General features: G+C 27.1%; 8 protein-coding genes across 8 annotated transcripts; 4 read left to right on the forward strand and 4 right to left on the reverse strand.

Annotated features, from left to right (window-relative positions):
- Positions 1–971: 971 nt before the first annotated feature.
- Positions 972–2,006, forward strand: OCT59_020245 (uncharacterized protein; the record flags this gene model as incomplete). Its single annotated transcript, XM_025329294.2, has 1 exon — positions 972–2,006. The coding sequence occupies one exon, from the start codon at positions 972–974 to the stop codon at positions 2,004–2,006; it is 1,035 nt and encodes a 344-aa protein (XP_025187014.2).
- A 1,248-nt stretch (positions 2,007–3,254) lies between these two features.
- Positions 3,255–4,751, forward strand: OCT59_020246 (uncharacterized protein). Its single transcript, XM_066149065.1, has 4 exons — positions 3,255–3,308; positions 3,645–3,835; positions 4,076–4,255; positions 4,332–4,751. Exons 1-2 carry the CDS (start codon positions 3,302–3,304, stop codon positions 3,797–3,799), a joined length of 162 nt encoding a protein of 53 aa, XP_065990015.1. The 5' UTR covers positions 3,255–3,301; the 3' UTR covers positions 3,800–3,835; positions 4,076–4,255; positions 4,332–4,751.
- A 203-nt stretch (positions 4,752–4,954) lies between these two features.
- Positions 4,955–6,794, reverse strand: OCT59_020247 (uncharacterized protein; the record flags this gene model as incomplete). The annotated part of the gene is made up of 1 exon (XM_025324256.2): positions 4,955–6,794. One exon carries the CDS (start codon positions 6,792–6,794, stop codon positions 5,094–5,096), a length of 1,701 nt encoding a protein of 566 aa, XP_025187015.1. The 3' UTR covers positions 4,955–5,093.
- Positions 6,795–7,509: 715 nt separating this feature from the next.
- On the reverse strand, positions 7,510–9,017 carry OCT59_020248 (uncharacterized protein; the record flags this gene model as incomplete). The annotated part of the gene is made up of 3 exons (XM_025331476.2): positions 7,510–7,790; positions 7,908–8,175; positions 8,247–9,017. 3 exons carry the CDS (start codon positions 9,015–9,017, stop codon positions 7,510–7,512), a joined length of 1,320 nt encoding a protein of 439 aa, XP_025187016.1.
- Positions 9,018–9,617: 600 nt separating this feature from the next.
- Positions 9,618–11,389, reverse strand: OCT59_020249 (uncharacterized protein). Its single transcript, XM_025313487.2, has one exon. The coding sequence runs from the start codon at positions 11,365–11,367 to the stop codon at positions 9,661–9,663; it is 1,707 nt and encodes a 568-aa protein (XP_025187017.2). The 5' UTR covers positions 11,368–11,389; the 3' UTR covers positions 9,618–9,660.
- A 2,508-nt stretch (positions 11,390–13,897) lies between these two features.
- OCT59_020250 (uncharacterized protein) lies at positions 13,898–16,449 on the forward strand (the record flags this gene model as incomplete). Its single annotated transcript, XM_025324257.2, has 9 exons — positions 13,898–14,041; positions 14,147–14,285; positions 14,415–14,588; positions 14,657–14,875; positions 14,947–15,053; positions 15,157–15,383; positions 15,471–15,640; positions 15,746–16,177; positions 16,246–16,449. 8 exons carry the CDS (start codon positions 13,898–13,900, stop codon positions 16,120–16,122), a joined length of 1,557 nt encoding a protein of 518 aa, XP_025187018.1. The 3' UTR covers positions 16,123–16,177; positions 16,246–16,449.
- A 184-nt stretch (positions 16,450–16,633) lies between these two features.
- Positions 16,634–22,139, forward strand: OCT59_020251 (uncharacterized protein). Its single transcript, XM_066149067.1, has 13 exons — positions 16,634–17,052; positions 17,385–17,723; positions 17,853–18,017; positions 18,100–18,390; positions 18,477–18,511; positions 18,582–18,654; positions 18,743–19,029; positions 19,125–19,411; positions 19,486–19,647; positions 19,720–20,627; positions 20,739–20,837; positions 20,941–21,126; positions 21,226–22,139. The coding sequence occupies exons 1-13, from the start codon at positions 16,879–16,881 to the stop codon at positions 21,406–21,408; spliced, it is 3,189 nt and encodes a 1,062-aa protein (XP_065990016.1). The 5' UTR covers positions 16,634–16,878; the 3' UTR covers positions 21,409–22,139.
- Positions 22,140–22,471: 332 nt separating this feature from the next.
- OCT59_020252 (uncharacterized protein) lies at positions 22,472–24,774 on the reverse strand (the record flags this gene model as incomplete). The annotated part of the gene is made up of 6 exons (XM_025313488.2): positions 22,472–23,115; positions 23,202–23,544; positions 23,637–23,969; positions 24,046–24,108; positions 24,353–24,519; positions 24,657–24,774. The coding sequence occupies 6 exons, from the start codon at positions 24,772–24,774 to the stop codon at positions 22,775–22,777; spliced, it is 1,365 nt and encodes a 454-aa protein (XP_025187021.1). The 3' UTR covers positions 22,472–22,774.
- Between the last annotated feature and the right edge of the window lie 405 nt (positions 24,775–25,179).

The raw sequence follows: 25,179 nt of genomic DNA on the forward strand, positions 1-25,179 counted from the left end.
ATGTTAATCTGATATCCATCACAACTAGGGTCGGTTTCCAACCTGAAAAGTCACGTGAATAAATTTTATTTGTTAAAAAAAAAAAATTCCCAAAATATTAATAATGTCAGTCAAAGATATTGTTCCTATTTGTCCCAAAGCAAAATTGCGATTTATTAAAAATTACCTATCAATACATTTAAAGAATAAAAGAAAATCATCCTTACCGTTTTTGATCGTCAATCTATAATTAAAATACACAATCCCGTGAAAAGTTCTGTATTCGCCTAGACTTTTCTGGATGCCAACGTGTAGGTTATTTAAAGCCAAATTTTAATATTAAGGGCTTATATAAAACTATTTAAATAGATTATCTCGTGAGTATTTTAATATTAAAATAATCACGAATAATATTGCACTTGTTGTCTTGTTGTGTACAGGTAAACTCTCTTAGAGTCAGTATGCTTAAAAAACAGTATTTACATATCAAGTATTTATTTGTTCATTAAATTGCTCGTCGTATTAAATAAAATAATAGAATATCGGCCAAAAATATTGTTCACTAAATTGAAAAAAAAATGCGAAAATCATTAAAAATTTCTAAATTTATCACTATCGCCAATAATTAAAGAATAAATAAAAAACTTTAAATCATTCTTACCGTTTTTGATCAAGTCGATACACATATATAGTTAATATATGAAAATGAAATTATCAAAATTTTTATTGAATTGATCAAATATAGCAATCGATTGGGTGAGTTATTTTGTTTTCCTCTTCCTTTAATTTAAATATAAAACATGAAAATTTCCCTTTTTTTTCGCCATCATCACGGCAATCTTTTCACAATAATAGATAATGTCCTTTTTCTTTACCATCTTTATCACTTTCTTGTGTCAGCACAATTACCTGAAAATGATTATTCTCAAGAAGCATTCTCAGGTTATTTTGATGTTTTAATTAATTTTATGGTTCCTTTCGTCATTTTCGTAATGGTAGATTTCGATTATGATAAAGAAGGTTCAAAAACAGTCGCTCAATTAGTTAGGTCGCTCATATATTTTCTTCTCGTCGGCATGCAACAAGAATTAGCTTTTACATTTTCGTCAGTTAAAGTTTCTAACTTTATCAAAGTTTTACAACATATTTTAGTTGCTTTATTATTGATTGAAATTATTGGAGAATTTACATTAAGCATTACAAAAGAAAAAAGCTCTATCCGCAATCCATTAAATAATGAAAAAAGCTCTAGTATCCATGAACGAAAAGTAGAACCTTTATTAAAAAAATCAGAAACTAAGATTTCAATTTCAAGTTCAGCCGATAGGGATACAAAAACTACTATTGAAAACAATGTGCAATCTGAAGAAAAAGAAAATGAGTTAAAACCAGAACCTAAGATTTTAATTTCAAGTTCAGCCGATAGGTATATGGATGAAATATATGAGCAACCTGAAGAAAAAGAAAATGTGTTAAAACCAGAACCTAAGATTTTAATTTCAAGTTCAGTCATTGACTGGATTATGGGAAACAAAAGTACTTTTATTCGTACATTATTCTTAATAGATTATACATCTTTAATCCTTTTTATAATTTTACTTGGTTTTTTGCTTAATGATTTAAAAGAAATTATTACGCGTAACTTCGTCATAGCTTTAGCTATTTCTTTTTCTCTTACATTTATTGTTCAATCTACAATATTAATCGTCGCAAATCGTGGGAGCAAATTCAATAATTATATTGTTCATCATCATCAAGTTTATTATAAAATATTTCCTAAATATCATGCTTATATCACCATTGTTATTGATATGACAATCACTAATGTGGTTTATTTCCCATCTTTAATTAATTATTTTCTTTTGCAAACCCCAGATATTTTTAATAAGATATTTCTAAACGTTAGTGCTTTATTTGTTAGTTCTTTGGTTATGCATATGTATAAAATAATTTTAAAAAATGAAGAAATGGAAAAAAAAGGTGGAAAAGTGGATGAAGGAAGAAAAGGGTCGGAGGATTACGTATAAAATAAAGGAAAATAATGTAGCAATAGAAATAGTGGAAGAAAATTAAAAAGTCTGACCATGAAAAGTTTGGAATTGAACGCATTTCGATTATAAGTCGGCGTCGCCTAATATTTTATTAAACCTCGCTTGCTGATTTATTGTCTAGTTATGTGGTTTCTCAATTTAAGCACGAATTAGTATTAATCTTAATAGTCTCTTAGTTTAGTAGCATGTATTAAGTATATAATAAATAAAGTAAGGTTCTTTGTGACAAATTTGTTCGATCAAAATATGTAGACGTTTAATCAACATCTTTTCCGCGTATAAATAAATAAGGGTTATATAAAGTTTTACTATTTTTTTTTTTAGATCGGATAATTTGCCATTACTGAATGGCTGTGAAAAGAGAATGATATTCTGATAGGCGGATAATATTTCTTTTGTTATTTGTTTTACTTGCTTCAACAATTCAGCAGAGCTTGCGTTGGCTGTCATTTCACTCTAAATGCGTTGGTTAACTTCTATTTCATAATTTATACTCATCTCTTTATACAAGAAGAGTGACCTTTTGCACCTTGTAGCTTGTAGTTGCATTTTCGCTTTAAATTCCATCGATTATTTGAAGTTGTACCTCCCATCATCTGTTAGGTTTAGAAGTGAAACAGTAAATTTATTTAATGTACTTCTAAAAACCGGTGTTATAATATATAGATCTATATAGCAGCAGCCAGCAAGTTATTGAGCGAATAATTCAAGATATTTAATTTCAATCAAAAATCTACCGTTTAATACATATTACTATTGTTGTTACCTTACAACTTTGACTAATATTTAGTATTTCATCTATAGTGATACAGACGATTTACTAGGCTTGTTCAATTCTGATCGTTCTGGTTTTTTGATCGAAAATCCATTAATCAATCCTATCATGTGAACAAAATCAAAATTGAGTTACTTTGATCAGCTTATTGAACGGTTAACCTTGGTCACCTTATATAAAATATTTTTCTTTTTAAAATTTTAAAAATGGTAAATAAGCAATACCATAAAGGTATATTAAACTTTTTGAGGGCGCGTATTAAAACTTTACTAGACACCAAACACGTTAAAAAAAGGTGATCAAAATGATACCACATTTTTTGTTGTTCGGAAAGTTCAGGTTGTTGATCAGGTCACACAATTTCAAACGAACGGATCAGAATTGCTGCTGATCAAGTTGATCAACACGTACGATATCTGTTGGCTGTTGCACAATATCAAAACGAATTTTTTTACGATTTCTTTATTCTTATTTTCACAGAAAAAAAGTTTAATTTATGGAAGGTAATTATTCTATTTTTTACAATTAAAAAAAAATAAGGTTCTAGTTTATTATATATATAAGAATATTTTAATTGTTCGAAACCTGTGCATTTAACTTATAGTTAGTTTTATGCAGTAAGGCCGGACATAGAACAAACTTAAACATCTAAAAAAAACTTCTCTTTGTTTGCAAGCATTTAGAATTGTTATGTTTTAGATGAGATCTCTTTTATGTTCAAGTTTCATAGTTTTGAAATATTGACAAAGGCAGAGATCAACAATTATTAAAAATTTATTTACAATTACAGTAGCTAATTATTAATTTTTTTTTTTCCTTTTTTCGTGTTCTGATCTAAGTAAAACAGAAATATCTACAACTTATTTTTAAAAAAAATGAATTAGCATATTGCCAATTTTTACGTGAATGTTTTACGTATTGTGCTGGAGCACCATCAGAAGTTGCGTACAGCCATCGCCACAAACTAAATATCTTGGAGCTATTAGATCTTTGATTTTTGGATAATTTGTCAAGGATTTATTTATTAGTAGTAAGTATATTCATTCATACATTTTATATTACGGTGCTTTGGCAAGAGCTTTTTTGAGTTAAAGTTACTCCTAAAAGTGGATTATACAAAGCAATAATAAATAACATTGTTTTTTGGTATATTTTATATACTACTAAAACCCAGCAAAAATTTCATAGTTATGATATTTTTGTGAGGATAGGTGTTGACATTTTAGGAATGTGGAATGATTAACTAAATTTCTTTTATTAAATAATATAGAAATCGATGGTCAACGACGCGTAATGATGGTTGAAATGGCGAAAGAAATAACATAAAGATTCTAACCTACGATCATTTGGAATCAGTGTTCTGCATATAACATTAAATTAATTATTACGTATAGACCAGAAGTATCATCAGTTATATTCAAAACAAAATCTTCCTTATCTGGATTAATTGGTAATAAAATTTATTATTTTGAATAAAATATATTTAATAATTTAATTAACACAAAAATTTAAAATTATTGTAATAGCTTCGAAAATATAATGTCAGCAGCAGCAGCCAGTAACCATTTTAGGAATTTCGTGTCGGACTTTAAGATAGTTATAGTTTTCTTGTTGAATTTTTTCTTTCTATTCCTCCAAACAACCTTACTTATTACAAGAATAATTGTCTTCATATTGGGATGATGCACGTCGTGTCGCTTTACTCCAACATATCATTGCCTCATTTCTCGCTTAATATTATTAGGGAACCTCTTGTGTACAGTAGTATATAATATATAAGTCTTATTCGCGAAGAAAAAAATATATCCTTGGATTTTTTAATGGTGATTAACGGGATATGTAGAAACCATCATTAAAATTGTATATTGAGGTGATGCAAATTTTATTATTAGATAAGTTCTATAATACATACGTTCCTGTCGTATAATTTAAATATATTGAATTAAAATATTTTAGGGTAAAGTGTAAATGATCTTTTTTTTTTAAATTGTTAAATTATGATAAATTGGAATTTAATAAAAATAATATACCTATTCCGAAAAAAAAAGGATCCCACCTTTCTTGCCACCTGATTTAACCTGATTAACCTGATTAACCTTCATGATGTATGTGATGATTAATAAATGTTATAATGAATTTTTTTTTGCGTAACTTGATTTTAATTAGTTGAATCTTTGATGGTTTTTTTTTATTTAACGTAGAAAAAAAAAACGCCTAAAAAAAAAAACTCCTAATCTTCTAATCCCTTTAATCTCCTAAATAATCTCCTAAATAATCTTCTAATTTCCTTAATCTCTTAATCTCCTAATCTCTTGATTTCCTATGGATGAAAAAAATTCTTTTACAGCCAAAGAATTTTTACCAAATAAAACTTCCGAAATAATACTACAATTTTTCAATTGATAACCTAATTTAAATTGAGAAAATTCTAATTTATTAATTTTTAAATATAATAAAGAATCAGGTATAAAATTAATAAAAGATAATATAACATCTTCATTAATTTTAATAATATTAAATTCATAAACATATAAAATTTTTAAAAATTTACAATGTTTAAGTATAGAAAATAAAGCTATAAAATCTTTTTCTTCAGATATTGGAGTGATTAATGAAATAAGTGAAGAACAATTTTTTGATATTAAATCAAATAATTTTATACAACGTTCCATACTTGTATGTATATCCAAATGAGTTAAATTATGTCCATTATTTTTTATAATAAAAGTAATTAAAGAATTTTTTGAACTATATTCCCAATATGTTAATTTTTTTAATTTAGGAAAGTTCAATGAAATAATAATATTATTATTAATATCATCATCATCATTTTCATCATCATCATCATCATCATCATTATCAATTGTAAAATGTAATTGATGTAAGATTAAATCTTGTAAATTATCAAACTTTGATAAACTTTTAATCGCGTCATCATCAATTATGCATGAATTGAGTTTAAGCTTAATTAAAGTTGAAGTATGAATTTGTAAAGATTGAATTATTGGGGTAACAATTACATTATTACCAATTATAGAAACGGATTGAAGAGAATGAAGAGAATTAATAAAATCGATCACATCATCAAATGAATCTTCCGATGAGATACTTAAGGATATTGAAATAATATTATATTTTGAAATCTTTTTTAATATTCTTGAATCAATCATTTGACAAAAATCAAAATGAGATAAATTTGATAAAAATTGATCATTATTATTATGATCTAATTGAATTAATTGTTTACAAAGATGATTTGTGATGATTGAAACATCCATTATATAAAGGGAATCAATCATGGAATAATTAAATAATATTTTAAATAAAGATTCAATTATAAAATTAAAAAAAATTTGTGGATTTTTATCAAAATTAATAAAAGGACAATGAAAATTAATAGAATTTGTCATATAACGAAGATATTCCCAACCACTTAAACTTTTATATAAATAAAAATTGAGAAACCTTGAAGAATTTGATAATGTTTCACTTAATAAATTATTTAACCATTTATTTACCAATACCACCAAATCAACAAAACTAACAAGTTTAATATATTTGGGATAATCAAATGATGATGATGATGTAGGAATTTTTAAATCTTGAATAGGAATTTTTAAATCATAATGTAATCTTGGATAAAAATTTGAAGTATCTTTTGGTATATAAAAATGTTTTGATAAATTATTTAAATCTTTTTTAGAATTTAAATCAAGAAATGATAATAATATTGGTATTATTTTATAAAATTTATTAAAAGGATATTTTGTTGTTAAATTTGTTGAATTTGAATTTGAATTTTTTAAATTTGGATTTGAATTTGTGATTAAATTTGAAAATGATAAAGGAGCTCTCCATAATCGTACTATACTAAATTTACACCAATCATGATTAACTAAAGTGGCGGAATGTAAAGTTTTGATATCATTTTCTTCAATTTGATTTATAATACATTCTATACATTTACTTGGTAATTCTGGTAATATCATTTTTAATTATGAAAGAAAAAGGAATAGAAGGATATTTAAAAAAGAGAAGAAATAGTGAGAAAGAGAAAAAAAGCTTTTAAATAAAATGATTTTTTTTTTTTTTTAGTTGTGAACTTGTGATTGATGAGAAAATTTTTGGTTTTTGAACTTAATATATATGCATTATACAAATATATCATAGTTATTACTATTGGTTTGCATAAATGTTTACATATCGCATAAATTATTTTTTCTATTATAATTTCCTTATTTTTTACAGTAATTAAGTATATTAAAATGTCTGATATATTAAGAATTTTAAGTTACACGAACTCGTTATAAAAAGTAAATGTGTGTGGCGTTTTTTTCCTTCTAACGAAATACAGTATATAAATGTGAATATAATGTGTACACATCTGATAAAATTATATTTTTACTGTAAAAAAAAACTTTAACAAATTCAGCATTATGAATTTTCATGAACTTTCTTTAAATTATCATAAGAGAAAAGTGAAAGGAAGTTCATTAAAGTTCTTTGTTATTTTTTATTATTAGAATGTGGCTTATTTTACACGTGGTTACTATTTTGTATATCAAATGTGGCTTACCCTTTATTATTCTCGGTTATTAAGAATAAAAATTAATAAAATGAAACGCGTATAAAGCGTATTACAAATTATGAATAATTGCATTATTATTATAATAATTTGTTTTAAATATCTAATTATTTATTTATTTATTTATCGATAGTTATAATTTGTTGTTCTCTCCATTTAGCACCTTTAAAATATACGATGATTAATGCTGATACACTCAATAAACTAGCAGCTCCTAATAAAGTAAACATCCAACCTAATCCGATTGAATCTTGTAATAGAATAGTAAATAATGAAAATATTCCTGTTAATACACTTCTTAAAAATACATGAGTTGATATTGCCGAAGCACTTTGATCAGGATACGAATCTATTAAATATGCTGATGTTGAAGTATATACAGTCATTACACTGAATCCACCTAAAAATAAATAAATAAATATTATAATGTCTTCCGGACAAATTATATAATCCCTTGTTACGCTCCGGACTAAAAAACAAAAAATTTCTTCATTTCAATACTTAATTAAATACTTACTTAAGAATATTAATATAATTGGTAATGAAATATGAACTTTTCGTTCAATTAACCATCCATACGCGATAAAAATTAATGGTATAATTATAGAACCTAACCATATACTATTAATTCTTTGTTCAGGTATAAGTTTACCATTATTCTTATTCTTAAATTTAATTAATACAATATCAGACCATTTACCACCTATTACGTTACCTAAGATTTGACCCAAACCTAAACTAATAAATACTAATCCAGCTTTGGATGGGCTTAATCCATAAAACTTCTTGGTATCGAAGATGTTTTAATATTAATAATTCCAAATAGAATGCTCGTGTAAATATTTATTAAGATTACATTCGGATATTTAAACATGTATAAAGGTAAGAATGGATTGAACTTTTTTTTCTTCATCATATCATCATGTTTGATAGTAAAAGTTATTTTTGAATTGTATGTTTCAGAAATAAAGAATAAAGAAATTAAAGTTAATGATCCAAAAATTGAGAGAAACCAAAAAATCCATCTCCATCCAAGATAATCAGTAATATAACCACCAACAATTGGACCAATTATTGGTCCTATTACTATAACTAAACTAAAATAACCATAAGCTGTTCCTCTCTCTGTCGGAATGTAAATATCTGAAATAGTACCAGCTCCTATACATAAAGCTGCTGATACTCCTGATGCTTGTAATCCACGCATTATTAGTAATAACCAAATATTTGTGGCTACCGCGCATGTAATACTCGTAATCATGAATAATAACAATGATATTACATACGCTTTCTTTCTTGTTTCATATACTTCTGAATATGATGCCCATCCAAGTGGAGCTATTCCATTAAAAAATGTGCTAATGGATATCAATGCATTAGAAAGGAATTTAGTGGTATGAAGACTTTCGGTGATATCTATAATTGAAGGGTATAGGATCGAATTGGCTATGGGTGATGTCATTGTCACAAATCCCACCAAGCTTAGCGTAAATAATTTCTTATTTTTACTCCAATTTAATGGATTTAAATTTAAATTATTTACTTTTTCTTCTTTCGAATTTTGAATCGATTCTTCAACAATTATTATATTTTCGTCCTTGGAAATTTGTTCTTTTATTTCCGTCATTGTAATAGAATAAAATAACTCGTATTATCAGTCATACGTTTATATAAAGCATAATCCAATCTCTTTTTAAACTTAACTTACACCATATTTACACATAATTTAATCTAATTTTCACGGATAAATATCTTTAAATTGTAAACAAGCCATAAAATCTATTAAAAATTTCTTTTATTTCATTTTCTTTTTATCTGTTATGTAAATATTTCTTCAGCGAATATATTATTATATCGACGAATATATTATTTTAATGTCATATACAATAAACAATACGGAAAAGTGGAAAACGCGAACCATGTCATTGACCAGTGACCACCTCAATTCATTAAATTTCTTAAAATGTAATCCGAATGCTTTCTTAGTCCTAAAAAAATTCCATGAAATAAGTCAAGATTGACGATTTATTATAATAATGAATAATAATTTGCGATCATAAATTACAGTAAGTAATTCATAGCGTAAATCTTATGATTGGTGTTCATTGTTGATTGTATGATTATACTTACCATTGTACATATAGCATTTAATTGATAGAAACACTAGGAAATAGAAACACATAAGGACTTAAGGAAATTCATTCTTTTTTTATTTATTTTTTTTTTCAAAAAAAAAATAAATTACAAAATTAAAAAAATTTACAAAAAATTTAATACAAAATTCTATCAGTTGCTACAAAATTATAATAACCATCAAACGTATAATTTAAACTAAGACCACTATCTTTCTTTTCTCGAACAAAATCTTCCAAAGGATCCAAATAATATTCATCTGATTCACTATCAATATAAAAAGTGATCTCATTAAACATTGTAGAAAAATGATCAAAACGTCTCTTAAAAGAATTAGAAGAAGAATAATATTGATCTTTTAAAGAAATGAAACGTAAAGAAGGGAAATTAATGAAATTAATATATCGATCAAAATCCTCAATATAACTCATCACATAATATGTAAAATCGGCAGAAAAATATTTTAAATGTTTTAAATGATTGATATAATTAAAAAAGGTGGGTTTTTTTCTTCTTAAATCATCAACATATTCATCATCATCATCATTAATCATTCTAATACTAACTTTTAAATCCAAATGAGATAAATTTGGACATAATTTTGATAAAGGTAAACTATTTTCAATTATATCAATATAAATATTTAACTCTAAATGTTTTAGAGTTGAACCGGATGATTTGATAATTGATTCTACTAAATCATATCTAATCTCAATATCATTAATCTTCAAAGTTACTAATTTAAGATTTGCTCTAATCAAAGGTTCTAATATTATATTAATAGGATAACATTCATTAATTTCAAGATATTCTAAATTAATTAATTGATCAAATGTGTTAAGTAAAAACATATCATTATGATGAATGTATCTTAATACTAATTTTTTGAGGGAATTTGCTTGATGTTTTATAACAGAAATTAATCTTAATATATTAACGAAATTATAAGTTAAATTAATTGATGTTAAATTCTTTTGACTCTTAATCACATTACATAATTTTAATTCCATAGTTGGATCGATAAAAAATAGATCATAAAACCTGACCTTTTTTATATTTTTGCAGACTGTAGGTAAAAGGTCGAGAAATTCTTGAATATTATCAAATTGTTTTACTGAAGAATTCATGATTGATAATTTTGTTATTTCTCTTATACCATGACTTGGATAATTTGATTGATATGATTGATAGGATTGATCTAAATGATTTGAATGATTTGAATTATTTGAATGATTTGAGTGATTTGAGTGATTTGATTGGTTTCCTTCCCCTCCTTCTTCTCCTTCTTCTCTTTCTTGTAATTCTTTAAGAAGGAAAATATTACAATTAGGTATATCCTGATATTTTTCTGCTAAATCCAATAATAAATTTTCAATCTTTAAAGAATTTTTTAATATCAATCTTAATAAAGATTTTTCAATAATATCAATGATTTGATTATTTTTAAAATCAATATAAATATCAGAATAAGGAAATTTTTCAACATAATAATTTTTCAACCAATAAAATGCCGCACGTCGAACTCCTCTTGGATCAAGAATTTTTATATAACATGTATAATTAAATAGTGGCTGATAAGAATCTTCAATATCAAGTTCATATTGATTTTTTAATAAATTCTTAACTTTTTCATCAAAAAATCTAATAAATATTTCAATATTAACTGGTGAATATGTATTTGGCATAGGATTATTCCATAAATATGGTATCACTTGTTTACATAAATTTCGATTTACTCGAACACATGAATATAATGTACTTATATCTTTTTCAAGATAATGAAAGATATTATGTATAATTTCTACGGGAAAAGAATTAAGTCCTCTCGTTTTTTCTTTAGACATTTTTTTTTTTAGAAAGAAAAAAAAGGAAGAGTTGAAATATGATCCTAACGTAAGCTATTTATATATTTTTTTATTTTTGGAAATTTGCGGAAATCATCCGACTTCTAAATTAGAACAAATTAAAGTGTGAACTAGTTTTTGAAGACCCTATTTTTTTAAAAGCATATTACTGCATAATTTATCATATCCCTAATTTAATATTGTTAAATTTAGAATACTATTTATGTTGTTGTATTACTCATTAATACAATAAAGGTTAATAAGGCTTTAACCTTTTACTAGTGAAGATCGACACAAAATAACGTTATTATATCGTTATTTCCTCTGATTCAAACTCATATGATTAAAAACAATTAAATTTGTATTACTTTACATAATTGTGTAACGGAATTATACTTTTTATGATTGATAATAGGTTGTGTAATGAAATTATACTAAATATAATAAATAATAGTTGTGAGAAAAAAAAAAGCTAGGTTTCTTTTTTAGCTTATATCTGTCAAAATCAAATCAACTTTAATTAGAAAATTTGGTTTAAACATAAATATATAACTTTTTTCCTGATTATATCCTTTAAAAAGTTCATTATAACATTTAATTGAAGTTATTCTGTAAGTTTCAAGGATTTTTAAAGAAGTAAGAAAGTATAAAATATTAATATATATTAATAAAAATTTTAGTTAGTATATTTTTTATTAATTTTAATTACATTTTTTAATTTCAAATTATTTAATAAATTATTGTAAATTTTAGTAATATGTATAGTAATTATTCTTTATACCTTAATCTTAATTCTGGCCATACTGGTTTTAACTTTAATAATTATTCTTTATAACTTAATCTTAATTTTGGGCATACTGGTTTTAACTAATAATTATTCTTTATAACTTAATCTTAATTCTGGCTATACTGGTTTTAACTTTAATAATTATCCTTTATAACTTAATCTTAATTCTGGCCACACTGGTTCTAACTTTAAATACTTATTAAGTATTGAAAGAAATCAATTATTATATATATTGTTCATATATATTTCAATATTATATATTTTAAATTTTAAATTAAAATTTTGTTCATTATATAAATCATTAAAAAAAATAAAAAAAATTAAAATTTTGTTAAATTATAAAATTATCATTATATCAAATATCAATAAATAATAAAATCAATAAAAGATAAATTCAAATTTATTATAGTTACTGAATTTTATATACAGTATATTATATAGTAATTATCAGTCATCTTCATATTGTATATTACAATCTAAATATAATTTAATTTAATTTAATTTAGGAATTTGTGATATATCATTTGACCAGTTAAATGTTATATTCAATGGATAAAGTGCGGATAAGTCACCGAATTTACAAAAGTTAAAAGTATGTTTTTTTATATGACCATAAATTATTCTGCATATTATATTGTATATGCATATAAAAATCCTTTTATAGAAATAAAACTCCTTAAAAAGTCAGGCTTACAATTTAAAAATAATAAAGCGAAACAAAATTTTTATGATCATTCGTCTGATTTGCTTTTTTTTCTTCTTTACAATCGCGTTGTAATGTTATGATAACACGTCCATTGATATTGAAGAAAAAGAAAACCATACAAAATTTCTTAAAAGAATCTTCTGTATAAGCTATATAAGCCTTGCGGACTCGCGGCTATCATCACGTCTTGAATTATTAAGATAAAGAACATCTAAGCCAAAATGTGGCAAAGAATTTGATGATAAACGTTATACCAACACAGCCATGATAATAACCATTCGATAATCGAAACTCTTTGAATAATTTGATTTGTTTTTGTTTAAAAGTTAAAAAGTTATTTCATGTTTGAATCAGGAAATTAATCCAAGATTTGTGTAATATTGTACTACAAACAATTATATTAACATACCAAGTATTCCTTTTTAAGGTAAATTACTGGACCTAACAAAATAATTCATTTTAATTCATACATTTTCAAAATTACGAACAAATATGTTTAAAATGTTTGTAAGATTTTTGATACACAAATAAATGCCTTGTGCATACATGCATAATACGACTAATCCGTTTAATTTATCATTTATCATATCAGCAAACGTTATTATAAAAAAATCTTGTTTTCCAAATTTTCTAAATTCTTCTTTCATCTTCTAAAGGTTATGGTCAAAAATTCTAACTTACATTCGACAAATAGACAATTGTGCTCAATAATTCCTATAAAAGATGTCAAAAGAGAAATGTTAATAAGTGTTACCTTCGGAACTATGCATCATTTGCATATCAAGCAAAAACTGTAGATCAATAGATGTGTATTATATATAATAAATCATAAATACAATTATTATTATATAAATAAAATACAATAACATACAATACACTACTAAGCCACCTGTATATAAAGATCCGATCCCCCATTCAAAAGGGCGTGTTTGAATTTTCACACTATCTTTCGCTATTTGCTTTGAATCGAAGGCAAAGTTTATTGTATTTTATTAGCCTCAAAATATACTTTAAATGTTTGGTGTTAATAAGGAGTTATGGATAAATATGATATATTGTTGAGTTGTTTGGTAGCAATGCACATTTTTCTATGTCCTTTTACTAAAGTAGAAGAGAGTTTTAACCTCCAAGCGACTCATGATATTTTGGAATATGGAATAAGTTTAGAAGCCTTAAAAAAGGTAGAGTGAAAGACCTTATATTTAGTTATTCAAATTATTATTTTTCTAAAAAAAAGTTATTTACTCATAACATATACATATTTTTTTTTTTTTAATTATTTAAAGTATGACCACTTTGAATTTCCTGGAGTTGTTCCACGTACTTTTGTTGGACCATTAGTATTAAGTGGAGTGAGCTTACCATTTATTAAAATTATGAACTTTATAATTCCTAACTTAAACAAATTTATTTCTCAATATGTTGGTAAGTTATTAAATCTAAAATTTTTTATTTTTATTTGTAATAAAAAAAAATTTTTTTCTAAAAAAAAAAAAAAAATAATAATAAGCCAAGTTTAATAAATAAATTGAACTTATTTGTTTCATATTACAGTACGGCTTGTTCTTGGATTATTTAATATATACTCACTCTCTCGCCTTCGATCATCGATAGAAATGTCATTTGGTCGTCGTATTTCAAAAGCTTTTGGTATACTTAGTGCGTGCCAATTTCATACTATTTTCTGGGCAAGCAGAACTTTACCCAATATGTTTGCGTTTACATTAAGTATGAACAAAATTCTAATTCAAAATTCAATTCAATAGTATCATGAACATGTGATTCATTATTATTAGTTATTCTTGCATTTTCATATTGGATTTCTGCGATTACCTCTTCCGATTCAAATAAGAAATTACTATCAATGATTCGATATATGACATTTACTATAATAATTTTTAGATTTGAAGTAGCTTTATTACTTGTTCCGATTACGGTGTTGGAATTGTGGTTAGGAAATTTGAAGCTTCTCGATGCTCTTAAAACTGGAATTTTTACCAGTCTGTGGAGTTTAGGTAATTATTATACCAATGCTATAATTTTAATATGAGTTATAAGAGATCATATAGTTTTCGTGATTTGATAGGTCTGTCTTTATCGGTTGATTCCTATTTTTGGCAAGAGAGATGGATGTGGCCTGAAGGTTACGTATATTATTTTAATATCGTACTTGGAAAAAGTAGTGAATGGGGTGTATGTAGAAAGCATTTTTATAACTGTTCATTTTTTTTTTTTTTTTTGTTTAAAATTAATTATTTATTCATTTTAAATTTTTTTTTTTCAATGATGCTATTAGGTTTTGCCCTTTCACGCATATTTCACTTCCTTCCTTCCACGGCTTCTTTTAATATCTTTACCATTAAGCGTATTTTCCGCATTTGTTGATAAGCGTACTCTTAAGTTCTTACTCCTTATGCTTTTTTTTGTAACTGGATTTTCTTTCCTTGGACATAAGGAATGGCGGTTTATCGTTTATGTTGTGCCTATCTTTAACATGTGTGCAGCTATCGGATGGATTTGGGTGTATGTATAATTTAATTCATTAACTTACTGATTTATAGATTACAAATATTTTCGTTTCACTAATTTAATAATTTTTATACATTAAAGAGAACGAAAAGGTTCAAAATTCGTATTTATTTTGATAAACTGGATTATTATACTTTTGTTGATTATGAGCTTTTTAGCAAGTATATCGATGACACTTGTCTCTAGTGAAAATTATCCCGGTGGCGTTGCCTTACAAAAACTTCACAAGATTCAAAATGATTATAATAATGGTGAGATAATTTATTATTATTTTTTTTCTATCGATCTTTTTTGTTTTTTTTTTAAAAAAAAAATTTACTATATATAAATATATTACATACATAACATATTATTAGCAAAAGTCCATCTTGATGCTTATACAGCAATGACCGGTGCATCAAGATTTGGTCAGATTCGTAATGACTGGGTATATTCCAAAAACGAATCCCATTTATCACCATCTGACTATATAGATTATACATATCTGCTGACCAGTACACCTCAAGATCATGAATCTTATTTTAAGGTTATTTATACAGTAGATGGTTATGAGAGATTAAAGTTGAAAATGCCAAAAGTACTCGTTCATAATTGGCTGGAATTTGTTGGAATTGTTTTTTTACGTTACGATAAAAATGCGGTTTTATGGAAATCTTGGCTTCCAGTACATATTATTACTGAGCCAAAAATCTGGATTATGAGAAGAAATTCTAAAACCCTTGAATCTTTCTAAATCAGTTCTATTTGCAGAATAAATGAGACAAACTATATTTATACACGATTAACTGGTGAGTATAAAATTGTTTATTATTTTTATCTATTTTTCTTTCTGTATTATCTGACTTTTATATTTCAGTAACTGCCGTTCATTACCTTTATTGCCTTTGAATATTATATATACGGATATCAGAAATCTTGACCTATCATTTTTGGTTCAATATGCAATTTTTATAATTCGAACGAATTATCGGGAATTTGAATTTGGAAATTTTGTAAAAGTTTATTTATACAGTGAACCCGTTCACATAATTTTGATAAAAAGGGGCGTGTAACCAACCAAATTGTATGATGTCTGACAAAATTAATAGCTAATCGTCACCGTAAATTGTGTCACGTTGTTGTACTTTTTGTGCCCAATGACTCATTGAATATTATATCAATATTATTATTACTCCATGATGGGGTACCTAACGTGGTACCCGGTTTTTTTTATGCTTTGCCCCAACAATCGACTAAGTTACTAAGGGAGACGAAAAAAATACCTATTAAAAAAATAATTCCCATATCCGAAGGAAAGACGGGAAAACAATAAAAAAAAAAACATTTGAAACTTTTTATAATTTCTTTAAGGACTATTAATCTAAAATAACTTCTTCAGTTTTATACTTGTTTATGCCACCTTTGAAAAAGTTTTTTGTTTCGTTGTAATAAGCTCAAAAACTTTAGTAAATTACAAATACACTTAAACATCAGACTGCGCCACGCCAAGATGACATTTCTACAGAACAGTACAATCAATCGAAAGTCGTTTCGTCACCGTAAGGTTGACAATAAGAAACCACTACGAATCTATACACCAGGTGAAATCAACGAAGATGACTGTATACCAGTCAGTAGAGCGGGAATAGAAATAGAGACAGGGGTAGAGAAGGAGGAGGAAGAGGTTCGTTTAACCGTTTCATTGTTAATAATGTACTATATAATTTTAAAAATTCAAAGAATAAATACTATAGTTTTCTTTAATGGAGTGAATAAATTTCTCGTTCTTTATTAAAAAAAAATTGTCTTTTGAATAAGTGTTCTTTCTTTGTTATTGTTGCTGCGGCAAGATTATGTCATCAAAAAATAATCGTCACATGTATTCTTTAAAATTAAAAGAGAACGATCATATCCAAAAGATTTAGAGATTTTGATCTAATACGTGAATTTCAAGTTTTTACTCAATGACTCAAAATTTTCCTCTTTTTTTTTTTAAAAAAAACAAATTAATAATAGGAATGGCATTTAGTGAATGCATTAAAACTTCGTACAGAATCAATGGAAAAAGGAGCCACAGCTTCTGGAAAAGCCACGATTCCTGTACCAACGTCAAGTCGACGTATTTCATATTATGCTGATGTTTATCAGACACACAAATGGAAAAAACCTTCAACATATGTTAAATTTTCTTTACCTGTTGAAGAATGTATAGGTTGTCTGTACTGTATGGACGAAAAAGATGATATATGGTTAGCGGAGCATAAACAAAAAAATAATTCAACGTTAACTGAAGATCAATTTGAGGAAATAATGCAACACTTTGAAAATGTTGCAAAGAATAAACCTCAATTATTGGTTTGTAATAGTTATTTGAATCAAAAACGACATCCATTTTTTTTTTGTGACGTTTGATTCTTCATGTTGATCATTGCTCAAACCTAATTACTTCTTTCGTTATCATTCTTTCATCCTATAACACAATAGGCAAAGAAACAATTCCCATCTTGGCAAGATTGCGAAGCATGTCTTTCAGAATCGTTACTTGTCTTGAAAAGCGAAGCCGAAAAAGTGTATTCATATTGGAAGAATAAACGTTGGGATCGGCTTAAACAATATCAAAAAGTCGGCCCATTAATGTTTGAAATAAAGGTTTGTTAGATCTTACATATAATTATGTAAATAAATGAATTTGATTAAAAATTGTTAAACCTTTTCTTTCTTTTAATTCCAGACACAAGAAGGTAAAGATGAAGAAGATCATCCATGGACCTGTTTCCGTCGTCGTGAACTTAAACCTATAAGAAGAACACGTCGCACAGAGACAGCATCATTTGATAAATTAAGGAAAATAAGGAAAGATATAAATTCTGGCCGTCAAATAATGGTCCATGTAACGATGAGAGAAAAAACAAAGAAACAGAAGATTGAATTAGATCGTAAAATTTTTGAGAAAGAATGTACCGCCAGAGAGCTACGAAAGAAGTTGGGTATTAGGAATGAAATAAGTCATGAGCAACCAAAGGTATATATATATTCATTTAATTTATTGGTTGATCAAGTATATTTATAAATTATTTAATCTGTTTTTTTCTCCTTGCAACTTAATAGAAGAGCCGAAAATCATCTTTGGCGGACTTATTAGGGTATGTTCACATTAAATACCTTTTAACGTTTTCTATTATTATATTTACCTTCGAATTTCATCGCAATTAGTGTAACGAAGACAAAATCTGGTATCAAACTTTCTAAGAAAGATGACGAATATCCAATGACAGATATAACAGATGTAAGTTGATGTAATGATTTAATAATGTTTTTAATTTTAAGTAAAATTTGATAATTAATATACCTATGTTTTATTGTTTCTTGAAAAGTATCCATACCTTGTTCAAAGGAAATCGCTTGCTGCTTCCTATTTCAGAAAATTTGATTCTCTCAAACCAACAGATCGAAATTCAATACAATGTACAGCCTTCAGAAGTCGATTTGGTAGAGGGGGTCGTAGAAGAAGGATTATCGATCGTCTTGACGTCTTTTCCTATCGACGCATACGAGAGACCAACGAAAGGTACAAGTATGATTCAGATGGAATTGATGATGTTTTCAGTGACGACGAGTTGAACCAAGATGATGAAGAGAAGGAAGAAAATTACACAGAAAAGTATGAACTTTTAAATAATTTTAAATGCGAAATAAATGATCGACGTTTAGAAATTCATGTGATTAAAATCAATTCATAAATTTTCTCTTTTATAGTATAATCCGGTTTCATTTGTTTAAAGAGGAGGATTATCAAAATCTTGGCGTTTATCGTCGGATACAAAAAGAAAAACAAAGTTCTCCTACGAAACAACAAAGCTTCGATGCTTTAACGGGAAACAATATACCTGCTCAAAATCCTCAACATACACCTTTAACTTTAACAAATCCAGAACAGCGAATAAATGAACTGCGTCTTGCGTCTCGTTCAAATACGGAATCTCGCACTGTCTCACAATTAGATGCTCGCGCGAATCAAGATTCTCGTCAAAAAATAGATTTGGGTAAATATTACTTTACTATAATGTAATAATAAGAATTTTCTTTCCTCAAAGGCTAACATTAATTATTCAAACAGATCATCGCACAGGTGCTGACTCTCGAATCAATAATATGAGAAATAATGGACTAGATGCCCGTGCGAATGTTAATAATATATCGAATGTTGACTCACGTACATTTATCGATTCGCGTACTTATAATGGTTTGAATCGAAATCAAAGTGTCAATACTGAATCAAGTACGAGTCGAGATCCTCGTTTGAATTCTAATTCTCCATCAACACCACGATTAAATAGCGATTCTCGTACAGGTTCAAGACTAGTCAACAGTGTTAATACTGCAGATCCACGGGCACATAACGGTCTTATTTTAAGACCTACTGTGACGTTGAATCATCGCGAAAACATGACGAATCCATATAGACGCCCAATACCAAAAAATATTCGGATGCCAGATGATCCCAATAATAATTCTATCGGAGGTGTTACAAACGTTGTATCTGCTCTAAATGGGTTGACGCCTGCATCACTAGCTGTAGGATCAAACAATACAAGTATATCAGCCACCAGTTCACTTGCTAAAAATCCAATTACACAAATAAATTCTTCAGCAAGACCATTATCAAGTAATAACAACACAAATGGTCAAGGAAATGGCGATGGACTTACACGTACATTATCTAACCCAGGAATGATTACAAACAATGCGGGACAACTAGTAGGACAGATTTTAATGAGTTCTTCAGGTCAGATGTTAGATCCCAGTAAGATTAATGTGAACTCTGCAGGTCAATTAGAAGCACAAAAGATTAATACGGTTAAACAACAAAGAAATAGAGTACAGTTTACTCCAGAACAAATAAGCCAACTTTCTGATTCAAATCCAGCTTTTATGCAACAAATGCAAAAAATAATGTCTATGAAATCATCGTCGAATCCTTCTACAAGCACTGTTACTCAACAAATAAATAATCAAAATAGTCAACGTCAAACTACAGTTCAAACTTCAAGGCAACAAAATATTACAGTGCCAAGTGTTGGATCAAACATACCTTCTAATTCCACTGTTCCACAAAACATTGTTCTTTCATCTGGGATGGTACAATCCCCTATGAGGCAGAATAACATAGTACAATCAAGTGGATCGAGCGGTTCAGTGCCTCAAAATTTTGCCCTTGCTAATGGGTTCAATATATCGCCATCATCTGGATCGTCAAATGTAAGACAAAATATTGTACAATCAAATGGTGTATTGAGACAACAAAATGTTTCTATTGGTGTTAATGGATCACAAAACAATGTGAACGCTAACATATCTCTTGGCTCGCAGACGATCAATGTGAATCCAAATGTCACAATTGGCACCAACGGTCCTCAACGATTCGTTCATCCAATTCATCAAAATGGTATAGTTAACATTAATAATATGGTACGTTTTTCTTTAATAGATGTATTAACGTTAACGATAAAATGGGATCTGTAGACTTAATTAACGAGATATAATAATTTTTTTTTTTTTGAAAAAAAAACAGCCCGGTGTTATTTCAACAAATGGACAATCAACTCCTATAAGAACCATCAATTTAGGAAATCGAAGCTATACACTTGGAGCAGCTAATAATATGGTTCAACTTAACGGAATGAGACCAGGTTTAGCTAACATGGGGGTTAACCCTATTAATGCTAGACACCTTGGCACTTCAACAAATCTTCGACAGGTATCTACCGGCGCTGCTATTCCAAACTTAACTTATCAGAATGGATTCAATGTAATAGCTAATAGTGGTGCTAACTTTGGACATACTAATTTGAACCAGATGGTGCCTATAATGAGTCAAAATGTGTTAAACGGTGCAATGTTAAATAATCTAATACTTCCAAGTCAAAGTCCAAGACAAAATAACGTAAGCCCATCAAGTGTATCGACTTCAAATGGTGGCAACAATTCTGTTGGAACACCTTCACCACAACCTCAAGCAGAACAAAGAACTGTTCGTTAGAGTGTTATGTATATACTTTTTTGGGGTGAAGGAATTAATTTTAGCAAGAACTTTATATTAATATTTTCTTTCCAAAGATAATTAATTAGGGAAAATTTTTCCCTTCAATTGAAAAAAAAAATGAAAGGCTTGATTTTGATTATTCAGAGAATATTTTCAGAACCAGCAAGCAGTTCTTAATATAACACTCACCATATAAAAGGAAAAAAAAATGAATTAGTTTTTGGTGAGTAAGTTAATATAATTTGTAAATTGAGTTTTGCTTATGCAATTTTGCAAGAATACAAAATATTATCCTAAACATGCTATAAGCTAGCTGAAAGAGAACGCAGAGTGATCAAAATGATATGAAGTTGGTTAGGTTGAATAGGGATTGATTATTATGTTACTTGCAAAGGATAATAGTTATATTTGCTTTAATTAGAAAATACCAACAAAAAATTGAAATCATATTATTTAAACCCGTAATATATAAATTTATATAATATGATTTCACAATGATTCTTATTATTATAATTTTTTTTTTCAGTCCATTGTGTGTATAAGTAAATAAATTTGTAAATTTTTTTTTCTTTATGTTATGATGAATCCTTTTTTTTTTTAATTTAGATAAAATACATTGTATATAGTTATATAGTATATAATTCAAAAATTTTTTTTTAATGAAAAAAATTTTTTACCTTGTTTCATTCCATTGTTATTTCATCCTTTTGATTTGTTCCATTGTAATTAAAAAAAAAAGAAAAAAAATCAATAATAATAATAATTATTATAATACTGTGTTTACTAATACAGAAATCAAAAAAAAAGAGTAAAAAACCGTTATTTAAAATTGATTGATTTATATACAATTTTTTTTTAGGGCTTTAATTTTTTCCGTTTTTCGAAGAAGTAGGTCATTGTATCCACTTTCGAACAATAAAAATTTTTATAAATGGAATAAACTAAATGTGGTGTAACGGATATGATAAAATTACATTGTCCCAATATTTTGAACTTTTAACGTGTCACACTCTGTCAGTTTGCATTCATGTGAATCGGGTATTCCGATAATATCATTTTTGTGATGAGAACTTTGATAAGAACTTAAAACATTTTATTGAAAGTTGACAAGAGAAAAAAAAAGGAAAAAAAAAAGAATTTCTAATTATCATTTTTTCAAAAAAAAAAAGAGAATTTCTAAAGTATCATTTTATCTGTTTCTAGAAAAAAAAAAAGAGTTTCTAAATTTATCATTTGATTTTAAAAAAAAAATTTCTAAGAAAAAAAGAGATCAATTGATCAATTCTATATATAACTTAAATTATTTATCTTATTTACTTAGATGATTTATCTAAGAAGATACCTTCTGGTTTTTTAATTTTTTTTACAATGGTATGCCATCAAGAAAAGCTTTATTGCCTTCTCTAGTAACAACAATTTGAACATTACCCAAAATTCTTGAAACGAAACCTCCTTCACAATAAGCAAAATAAAATTCCCATTTCTTTTTGAAAATTTCGACATCATTTCGAGTCATATTGGGCCAACTTTTTAACAAAGCAGGGTGAATGTGTTCATCAAATACTGAAAGAAATCTTTCACGCCACAAACGCAATGTACGCGCGTAATGAGGTCCAATGTTTTCAATATCATCAACTATAAGGTTACCTTTTGAACCCTTGTTAATCGCTTCTACTAAGGTTGTCACACTTGGAACATGACATCCTAAAAAGTTGAGAAGTAAAAAAAGATTTTTTAAAAGACATTTTCATGTGAATGAACCAATTTTTCTTAAATTGTTCGAATCTTACCTGGGAAAATATATTTTCTTATAAAATCGACCTCTTTGCAATATCTATCATATCTCGTTTCAGGCATAGTAATAACTTGAAATACACCAACACCATTTTTTTCGTTCAAAAATTTGTCACAACATTCAAAATACGTTTGAAGATATTCATAACCAACAGCTTCAATCATTTCAATACTAATGATTTTATCAAATTGATGAGAAGCAGGTAAATTACGATAGTCACATAACAAAACAGTTATACGATCAGAAAATCCTGCATCTTCAATACGTTTTTCAGCGAGATTTTTTTGTTCAATTGAAAGAGTTAAGCTCGTAACACGGCATCCTGTTAGTCTTACGGCCTAGTATTAAAATGCAATTAGTAATACGAGAAATTAGTAGATATACTTTCTTTTGAAAAAAATAAATAATAAAAATACCAAATATTAAATACCTCGATAGCAAGAGAACCCCAACCAGTACCAATTTCCAAAACGTGATCATCTTTAGTGATTCTTGCTTTTTTGATCATCATTCTCAATTTTCTATATTGAGCTTCTTCTAAACTTTCCTCTTCATTTTCAAACACGGCACTGGAATAAGTCATGTCACTACTTAAGAAGGCAGCAAACATTTCATTGCTTATATCATAGTGGGCGGAAATATTGTTAATGGCGTTGGAAATTGTATTTGCAAAGCGAAGGTTCATAACATAGTTTATAGAACTGAAAACGTATGAAGGAACTGTTGTAAGTTCGTCGAGGTGAGACCTATTCGCTACGAAAATCTGAAGAAAGGAAGTTGATTCAATATCCCCAAAAAATCAAGATAAAAAACCTAACAATTTATAAATTTATAAATACCTTAATAAGAGTTACCAAGTCGTCGCATGTTACATCTCCTAGCATATACGCTTCAGCGTATCCCTATTAATTAACATTAGAAAAATAAGGTGACAATGAAAAATGGTTAGTATTTGTCAAATAAAGTTGGACAAATATATGATCGAATACTTTGTTGTGCAGATCTGAAATCATGTGAAATAAATATATGCTAAACAAAAAAAAAATATTGTACAACAAAAATAAAGAATACTTCGATGTGTAATACATCTTGTCAAACTGTGTAATATTAAAGCGAAATTAATTTAGAAATGATCATATAACTTACCAAATCACCTAATATTAACAAACGAACCCAAAAAGAGTCGTTTATGATTTTGATTTCGCTCTTTAATTTCGAATCTTTAGGGCCAAATTCATAAATACAATCTTTACTAAGTACGCGAAGATGACCGACGTCAATTCGTGACATCAATGAAAGAACAGTATTTCGAGCTAATTAATACCATAATAACAAACAATAATAGTAATTTTTAAATTAGTAAAAAAGACTGTTGAAAAGCCATCTTCGAAAATTGAAGAATTTTAGAAAGAAAAAAAAAAAAATTTAAAAATTTTTTAGTTGAATATACCAAAATGGAGTAAAGGCTCCCATGAGTTTGAAACGACGACCTCTTTTGCATATTGAAAGTAAGAGTCGACAGTCGAAATAACTTTGCTTGATGTATGATTTTTTTTTATATATGACATGTTTAATTAATGTTTCTTTCGTAAGAGAGGAAACTCTTAGCAGAAAGACTGAAAGGTAAATTTGATGGTATTTATATATGCACAGATGTAATTATTATGTATTGTTTAAAAGTAAGTTCGAAAAAATTTTAAGACGATGTACTACATTGTATTTCAGTTCATTTTTCGATTATACCAAGTTTGTGAAATGAATGAGCTAATCTCTTATATCTTTGTATCCATTACAAAGATTATAAATCAAAATAGTATATACGAGTTACTTTTTGGTAAATATGGTAAATATGATTTATGCAGAAATTTGTTTATGTTTATATTTTAATAAAATTGAAACGGTTTCATTTGTAACACGAAACACCGGATAAATCATTAACCACCACTCTCAAATCGTATGACAAATTGATGATA

Source organism: Rhizophagus irregularis, chromosome 3 (genome assembly GCF_026210795.1).
Source record: "Rhizophagus irregularis chromosome 3, complete sequence".
In the NCBI taxonomy this organism is placed as follows: domain Eukaryota; kingdom Fungi; phylum Glomeromycota; class Glomeromycetes; order Glomerales; family Glomeraceae; genus Rhizophagus; species Rhizophagus irregularis.

Coding starts and splice junctions, on each gene's coding strand:
- OCT59_020249 (XM_025313487.2), bottom strand. CDS start 11,367: ATGTCTAAAGAAAAAACGAGAGGACTTAATTCTTTTCCCGTAGAAATT.
- OCT59_020251 (XM_066149067.1), top strand. CDS start 16,879: ATGACATTTCTACAGAACAGTACAATCAATCGAAAGTCGTTTCGTCAC. Junction 18,391..18,476: donor TAAGTCATGAGCAACCAAAG/GTATATATATAT, acceptor GCAACTTAATAG/AAGAGCCGAAAATCATCTTT. Junction 18,512..18,581: donor TCTTTGGCGGACTTATTAGG/GTATGTTCACAT, acceptor CATCGCAATTAG/TGTAACGAAGACAAAATCTG.